At 35.6% G+C, this 9,075-nt stretch overlaps 1 protein-coding gene across 1 annotated transcript in view; it reads right to left on the bottom strand.

The window, feature by feature from the left end:
* Nucleotides 1-9,075, bottom strand: part of FRYL (FRY-like) — a 94,126-nt gene that overhangs the window by 2,281 nt on the left and 82,770 nt on the right. The window contains exons 56-59 of the mRNA XM_010189760.1: nt 8,687-8,785; nt 4,556-4,624; nt 1,247-1,264; nt 186-296 (exon numbers count right to left, since the gene is read on the bottom strand). Coding sequence (XP_010188062.1) covers nt 186-296; nt 1,247-1,264; nt 4,556-4,624; nt 8,687-8,785 — 297 coding nt within the window. The remainder of the gene's footprint in view (nt 1-185; nt 297-1,246; nt 1,265-4,555; nt 4,625-8,686; nt 8,786-9,075) is intronic.

Raw genomic sequence — 9,075 nt, 5'->3', positions numbered from 1 at the left:
GAACCGCTCAGAAAATTATTGTAAGCTCTACTTAAATCTTTTATTAATTGGCTGTAAAACAGCTGGTACCCTCCTTCAGTTTCTAAAAAGATGTCCCACTGATGAAAATGTTATCAAAATGTGTTTTAAATGGTTTGACTTTAAAATGTCAACAGTTAGTGGCTAAATGGCATGGTTTTCATTACCTCTGCTTCTTTTTTGATTGTTTTCACTTGGCTGATGAGTTTACAATAGGCTTGGAACAGAAGCAGCAACTGGAAATGCAACTTGTATAGCCTCCGACACAACTCCAGCTCCTACAAATGTAAACTATGTTATTACATTCAGGAAGTGCAAAACATCTACTATTCAATAAAAGAGACAATAAATGACAACTTCTTCAGTACAGAATGTGCAAAATTAAAAGTAGTAATTTGGTTACTGAAGAAAAAGCCAAAAATATTTAGAAGCTAACACAGCAGGAAGCTAACAAAAAGCTGATGAAAGCTTCATTCAGATCTAGATTTACAAGTAGCCTCTCTCTCACACAGGTTTAAAGATTACTTTTTAATAAGACGTTAATTTCCAAGAAGGAGGGCGGGGTGGGATATAAAGTGATTCAAAAGGCATTTTGAAATGTCACGTTCCAAGACAGAGTTTCATAGATCACTTACTTTTACTGACGATATTTTACTGTTTAAAATTCAAGATCTAATATCCAAAAGAAACTGTTATGGTCTGTAAGTATGGAAGTCTTTCATAACCATTAATAGAAATATGTAAGCATAGTATATAACCTGGCCCTTAGCTTACAACTGCCTGATGGAGTAAGAAGAGATTGGTTCAATTCTTGGAGGCGAGAATATTTCCTTTATAAAAGGTAGCTCTGGTTCTATTTTAGAAAATACCACATGATATATTCTTAAGGAAATGAAATAGCAGCGTTAACTTCAGCACTGCCTTGCTTCCATTTTTATGCGTCTAAAACACTATTCAAAGAGCAGACAGTGTTAATACTGCTTAACATACAGACATAAAAGCTAATGCTAATGGAATAATCTTCTATAATGTTCTACTAACTACAGGATCCTATTATCTACAAAGGACCAACAGTTTGATGGGTTAGATGATGCAAAATTGAAGCACACAGCAATTTTGTAATAGTCTATGACAAGACATCACTATGTCACAAATGGACGAGACAGATGGGGACCAGTTTGGTGACTGGCATGGTTAAATATTTGATAAATCAAGAACTGTCACTTACTGCTAGAATTTCCATTTGCTAAGCAAGAAGATGAGCAGGTCACAAAAATACAAAGAAAGAAAAAAAGATCAAGAATTAGTGTAGGAAATAATTTTAATTAGAGTAAAAGATGTCTCAGATAAAATGGAGGAAGAAATGCAAGTAACATGCTCCAAATATACCCTGAATGGAAAAACTTAACTGCCTGAATTTGAAGTGAAACTACCTGCCACTGTAACTAACAACTGACAGCACTGGCTTTGTTGTCCCACTACATAAGTAACATACTTCACTTTTAACCCTCTCTGGTCTATATACATTGTGAAGTCTTAAAGGTATTCAAATTTAAGGAAATTAAAACCGAGGATACTTAGGTCTGAACATCTGTACAATGCTGCTTTCTTGTTCTGTACCACTACAGTTTAAGCAAAATAAATGCCTTTTAAAATTTGAGATGTAATGTTAATTTGGATTCTGAATCAGTTTAGAAAATTACTGGTTTTGCTAAACTCAATTCTCAACACTTCATTGTGAGATTTCTGTAATTTAACTGCACTTGGTTTTTACAGGCTACTTCAGAAAAACGTTTGGGAAAGGGACAGGGCAAGGAAATAGAAAATATATCTGTCAGACTAGAGACAGGAACTTCACTTCTGTGCTTTGTACAGCGCTTCGCATACTGATGGCATTTAAACAAGGTCAGTGGTCACAGTAAACATACGAAAATGCAACCAACATCTGATTCCAATAGGCAGAAGCAGTTGAACTTTACTAATGCAGAGTTATACACAATGTGTATAGTAAGTTAAACACTATGTGCTTAACAGACTAGAAACATTGCATGTTTTTTTCCTGTACTCTATGCTATCGTATACATAGCACTACTATTATATAAGCAAAAACTTGTGATGGACAGAACACTGTGAAAGGAAAAGATCTTGGACTGCCAAAGCGGACAAGAATTCTATGACTCACTTTAACGAAGCACACAGAATCAGACTTTGAGGAATAGCAGGGTCGATTACTTATTGGTTTTAGTCATTAAGTTCCAGTTAAGTCAGGTATCATTATTACTGTAAGCCATTAATAATTCCTCTTCCCAAAAATCACACCTTGATAGCTATTCTAAAAATTCAAGAGAGGTTTTCCTGTAAAAATGGCTTTTTTTGTACTGCTTCAGTGTCTTTCATGTACTTGCTTACTGAAAAAAGAATCTGATTCTTCTGCCTGCCAGTCCTGTACACAGTCTACCCAGTCCAGATGCATTCTTTCAGGCTTGCGTGTAAGTACTAATAGCAAAAATCCAATTATTCATTTACTTGCAAGTCTGCTGGCAAAGCATGAGCCAGAACAGAATTCATCTCACTATTCCTTAGCTGTATTGACCACAGTGTTAAAAATTAGTAAGCAAATCTTATTTGTGTTAGTGAATGAAAAATATCTGTTGAATGAAGCAGCTCTGTTTTCCTGAGCAAGACAACACTTGCCTGTTTTTAGCATTAACTGCTTGACTGGATAGATTTATCAGCCCACACTCCATTTACAAGGACTTTTGAAACCATGATCTTATACTTGGTAACTTCTTAATTTCCTTCAAATCACTATAAGCTTCTGTGAATAACTGTAAATTCTGTATACTTATGAAGCAGAGTAACAGAACACTGCTTTCTCAATGGATACTATACATTACAGTGATTTTAACTGAACTTGCAAGTGCAAGGAGCACATAAAGAAAAAAATGTCAGCATACCTTACAGGCTAGGATTGAAAACCAAAATGAGAATAGGTCCCCACAAATAATCAATGTGAATGGACACATAACTCATTTTTAGAGGCTTGAAACCATTCAGAAATGGGGAAGAACGGACAAAACTGCCTCATTGAATCCTGCATTCTCTCCATACAAGCTAAATGAAAGCCTACATGTGGCTCTCCCTTAATTTCTTAGTTTCCCTAACCATACTGTGGCAACAGTAATATTTACCTTCATGGTAAGAACCATTATGTTCTAACAGTTAAATATTAGAACAGTTACTTGGTGTATATTTAACAACATTCTGAAAAAAACAGCATCTATGTATTTCAATCCATATTATTAATTTAGAGAACATTTATTGTACTGTAAATGTTACATATCTTTAAACATGTACCAGTCAGTACACAAAGATGCAAACAAACTGTAAAATAGTTCATAGACAAAGCAAAAATCCTTGCCAATAGTAGGGAATTATTTTGCTGTATTACCTATGCTTGTCCACATGAAATTTTTTTTTAAGTGTCCAACTTTGATGCAATATAAAAGATCAATAGTATATTATCACGTTTCTCTAAAAATTCAGGTGCATTATGACTGAATTAAAAAAATATATGTATATATATGAGAGCAAATGAAAACTGTATAAAGGAAGAAACAGTCCATGCACACAGTAGACTTTTCTGCTGTTGAACACAACATTTACAGCAGCAGAAACATGACCAAGTGCATCAATGAATAGAGTCTGACTGAATAAAAGGAATAAAATTCCTCTTTCTTCAGCTTGGATCTGGGATTTTTGTCAAAATGTCATTGTGAAAAGGTAAGTTCATTTGTTACCTGCAATTCTACTTGTACCTGCAATTCCTTGTACCTACTAATACTAGTTTTTTGATTTGCTTTTTAATCTATGGTCTCAATATTATGCAGCTACTGTGTTTTTTAAAAAAGAAGTCCTTGTCTACTTTGGAAAAAGCTATTCACTTACTATAGCAATTAGTAATAGTAAACATGGATGACTGCCATGCAAATACATACAGATTACTGTACTAATATTAATAGGTTACTTCACCTATTGTTGTTAGAGGATATTATGACACAAGTGTTTAATGAGATTTTTGCCATACTGTTACTTTACTCCCTGTTCCTTCCCATCCCCATAATGACTCCAGAAAAGTCACATGTATTTATATAGTACTAATTATATTAAATTCAGTAGAGATTTTTGGCTAGACAGTATATCTGAGCATATAAGCAGAATGCTAATCCTTTTTCTTCTAGAAATAGCTGCAGAAAAGCAGACTTGCTGGTACGCAGATGGTATCTAGCCTGCTTATCTAGTCATTGTTATTAACTCTAGAACCCATGATGGGTTGCCAACTTTTATTAAAAAGAGCCCTTTTTATTAGAGCACTACTTCATAAGAATCTGAGTTTCCAAAAGATAGTGTGATAACTGAAATGAAAAGCTTTTCATACATTTTTAATCTCTTCTGGAAATATTGGCACTTTTGTTCAATAGAGGTACAGATGTTTTTTAATCTTATATCCAGAGACTCACAAATGACATACACATACCTGGGCATCTGTGTTAGTGCCATGAATACCATCATCAGTACCAAATGTTCTTTTGCAGTCTTCTAGCCACTGCAAAATAAATATAAACAAGATTAAACATCTTCTGAAACAGAGCAAACTGATGACTGTGCTAAAACTGCTTAAGATACTTCAGGTCTTGCACATTTTCAGATTACATAAGAACTTGTAAAATGAATTAAATTGTTTACCAGTGTTGTTTCCACCAATGATTTCCACTCTGATATATCACTTCGTAGTTTTTATTGTGTCCTTTCTGTTGTAAATAACCTGTAGCCCTCGTTACTCCAGATGGGGATAGTACACTTCAGCATAAATACTAATCTGTGATTGAATCTGGGTACTGCTATAGTGAGACGGGTGGCAAGGTGGAGGCAGAAAAATCCCTTTCATTAAATGAGATTGTATTTTCTCTTTACTTTTTGCACAAGGTTTACACCAGCATGATTTCTCAGCATGTAAAATATAGCACTAATTCAAATCAGAGAGTAAGGGGAAGCCTGTTGTATTTCTTGGGACTACTTTAGAAACAGAAGGACACAGAGCTCTCCCGTGTAACTAGATGCAAGTTTACTGGATAGAAAGAAAAAAAAAATTCTTCAGTTGGAGTTTAGCATCACTTCCAGTTCACACAAGCCAGGGAGATGAAGTATCCTTACATTACACAATGCAAACATGCAGATCCCACTCTCTTTCATGAATACAGGGCTGTATTTAACCTCAGTTCCTATAGCAGACCAGTTTATTAATTTCAGTGGGTAACCTTCTAGCTTGAACCAACCATGCCAATTTAAAAGTGTTAATACAAAGCATGTGCAAAATCAAATATGCTTTTATTGGACAATATGACCCGATCATCTCATTGACACAGTGCCCAGCATATTTTTCTGTACAGTGTAAACAACTGCAAGCATGAGGTAATTCAGCTATTACTGAAATGGGAATGTGTCATGGTGAGATAAAGTGCAGATTATCTTCTGAAATGAAGAACAGGCTCTACACATCTAAGGAAGAATAATTTAGCATACCGTGTGCTTGATACCTCGAGTCTCACAGGAAATCTTAGTGACCATTTTCTAACCTTTGTCTGATACAAGAAAGAAAAATGTGATTTCCCATCTGCTCAATTTAATAAAGGTTACTTAGTGAATTAACTAGGCCTGTATGCTTATCAAGAGGAGAAATGGAATTCTCTAAACACTGTGGTGTCAGTTTCAATTAGTGACATGGATACCAACATACACAGCAAATCTCATTTTTCTTCTTATCTGACAGCATCCATTGGTAACAGCAGAATATGTTTGAACTGGAACAAACAGCATCAGCAATTGGGAAGCTTGTACTTACTTTCACACACTGCCCTTTTAAGAACTTTTTAAAATCTTAAAACCAGTCTGAATAAAGGATGTGCCCGGAATGATATGATATACATATACTGTTACTTTTTCTATTACATTTGTCTGATTCAGTGTCTCTGTCCCTAATACACACATGAAGTCAAAGCAGTTTCCTTGCAAGGAAATAAAGCAAATTAATTTTGTCACTTTTTTGGAGCTACTGTTCTAATTTTTTACAGAATATATGTTAAGCATGGTAGAAAGACATGAATTTTCTCTTTGGGAACAGCAGTGGTTAGTGGGACTAAATCTTCTTTATATATTTGCTTTACATCAATTTATGTTTTCCCCATATGTTTCCTACAAAAATATAGGGTGAAGAACATTACTGAAAGCATCATACAGAGAAGACTGTGGTTGGTCTAGGTCATAGCACAGGTTGGTTTGCCAGATTAACCCCAAAACAGACATCCCAACCCACCCCCTTTACTATAGGTACCTTTCTCTCTCTTATCTCAGTGCAGAGATAGCCCAACAAGCTTAGTTTTATTATTTTTCTGCATGTTTCTATGGAAAGAGCAAGAATCTGCAATAAGCTCCTTATGTGTTTTGCCTTAATACTTTCAGATTGAATAGGATACATAGCACTATTGCCTGCAATAACAGAAATTCATATTTGACTTGCGGAAGTCTCTTTCAATCATTCCCTAGACTCTGTTTAATAGGACAGAGTAAGAAAACCAGTAAAACATATCTGAAAAGTAACCTTGGAAGATTATTAGTCAAAAAATTGAGGACTGAAACGTTAATAAATGGTTTTTTGAAAAAAGTTTTTAAAAATAAATTACCTGAGAGAATTAGTCACTACTTCTAAATTAACATGCTAAATGAATACTTAAATAATGCAGTAAAGTTAGCTAAATTACATGCTATCAAGAGTCAGAAACGATGGGTCAAATCTATACATTTCTTCCTCCTCAGTACTGCTTCTTCCCATTTATAAACTTTAAATAAAAATAGAACAATTCCTTTCATCCCGTAAACGTTTCTCCTGTTCCAGTCACTCACAAATCCTGTGGCAGAAGACAGGCCAACTACAGAAGCATGTTATGGACACCCTTTTGACAGCTGCACTACAGAAAAACAACTCTCTTTTGCTATGATACAATGACAAGAGGCCATCAAAGCGATACCCGTATTCCTTTATCAAGTAAAATAAAATGCAAGCAAGCTCTTAATATCCACCATGGATTTTATGTCAATATGATACATGTCAGTGCCAAATTAGCTAAAAATACATTAAATGAATTCATGGCCATCTGAAAGGGACTCAATTTTAGCTCATCATACTTTGACAAATCATCCAAACAATACCATTTGTTATTGCTATAATAATCCATAGGCTAATTGAGGAGTTTATATACAGAGAATTCCTTGATGTTTGGATAGTCACCATTCTAAGACACACACACAGAGAGAGAAATTTCTCTCTACCCTGCTTCAAATCTTCCTGTCTGACCCCGGGGCAAATCAGTTAGCCTCTCTGTGCCTCAACGTTGCTCTCTAAAATGAGGAATAAAATACATTATTTTCTCATAGGAGTGATGACAGCATTACAGACTGGAGACTGTCAGGCATTAAATACTACATCAAGTAAGGTAATCTTAGTCATTAGATGAGCACTTGGTTTCTGATTAAGCCTAAATGGCAAAACATAGCTCATTATATTAGACTTCAGGAGTTAGTTTACAAACAAATTGTTATTACCAAAGAGCAGGGCAAAAATGCAGTGACACTTTTGCAGAAATGCTGGCTTGGATCCTAGAAACAGTTCATCTTCATTAACAGTGTTGTGTGGCATACTTCAGCATTGGTTTTGAGGAAACTGTGTTTCTTTTGAGATCCCTTCCACAAAACAGTGGATGTCTATTGTATTCAACAGATGAGCTGTAAGCAACCTTTGCAAGGCAGAGGCCATAATTTCGTAATAAACTCAGCACAATCAAGAAACATGGAGCAACTTGTGCTGCAAAACACAGCTCTGCCAAGATGTCATGGCTTGAATTCTGGTTCTGTTCCACATCACTCAAACTGGCCTATTTGGCCATAGTCATGGCATTAATAGGCTGCTGAGATCAGTAAAAAGTTCCTTTGCTGGAGCATAGGAGGTTCCATGTGAACATGAGGAAAAACTTTTTTACTGTGAGGGTGACAGAGCACTGGAACAGGCTGCCCAGAGAGATTGTGGAGTCTCCTTCTCTGGAGACATTCAAAACCCGCCTGGACATGTTCCTGTGTGACCTAGTCTAGGTGATCCTGCTCTGGCAGGGGGGTTGGACTGGATGATCTTTTGAGGTCCCTTCCAACTCCTGATATTCTGTGATTCTATTACAGCACTTATAGATACATACAGATAGTTATATGTAAATGTCTTAATCTGGAGGTGAATCCCACCCTTCCAGTCTAATACTTGAATATTTTAAAAAGAGGATTTTAAAATTAGGAATGCACTTTCTGCAGTGCTAGTGCATTTGTGCATTGTTTTATATTCTCAAAGTCAATTTCAGAAATATGTGCAACAAAAATGAATTACATATAAGAAAAACCTCAGGTTCAGATTATACATGTAGAATAATAGTAAGATAGGAAACAGGATTTATTTCAGATTCCCCCCCCCCAGTTTACTTTTAGATACCCGTGTTGAGAGAAAAGACCTGCAACATTTTCTTGATGAGTAGGTTCTAGTATTTTCGGTTTTGAAATATAGAAGACTCACCTGTTCTGCTGCCTCTCTTTTGACATTATAGGTATCTAAGTGTTCTTGGAGCTCTAGAACACTGAACTTCAATGTTTCTAGCAGGCCACAAGACATCAGCTGAAAGATAAAAGCAATCACCTCTGTAGTCATGTAACATCTGACTATAATCCATATAGTCTAATATCTAAATTATATGGTATGAAATTCCAAGTCCACATTCAGAAAAACAACCAAATTAGAATTAGTTAGGTTTTTCCTTCTCCTGTCACTTCCTATAATAATCATGCCTCTAACACGATGCTTCCTCCCTCACACTGGTCACTCCTTGCACACATTAAGAGCTCTTTATTTTTCTCCAATTCCTGGTACTTCTTGGTCAGCTTGAAAGCACAAGCACAAGACTTTGA

The sequence above is a fragment of the Mesitornis unicolor genome, unplaced genomic scaffold (genome assembly GCF_000695765.1).
Source record: "Mesitornis unicolor isolate BGI_N332 unplaced genomic scaffold, ASM69576v1 scaffold35428, whole genome shotgun sequence".
Lineage (NCBI taxonomy): Eukaryota > Metazoa > Chordata > Aves > Mesitornithiformes > Mesitornithidae > Mesitornis > Mesitornis unicolor.
Note: the sequence above shows the minus strand (reverse complement) of the source record. Positions and strands in the feature narration are given on the sequence as shown.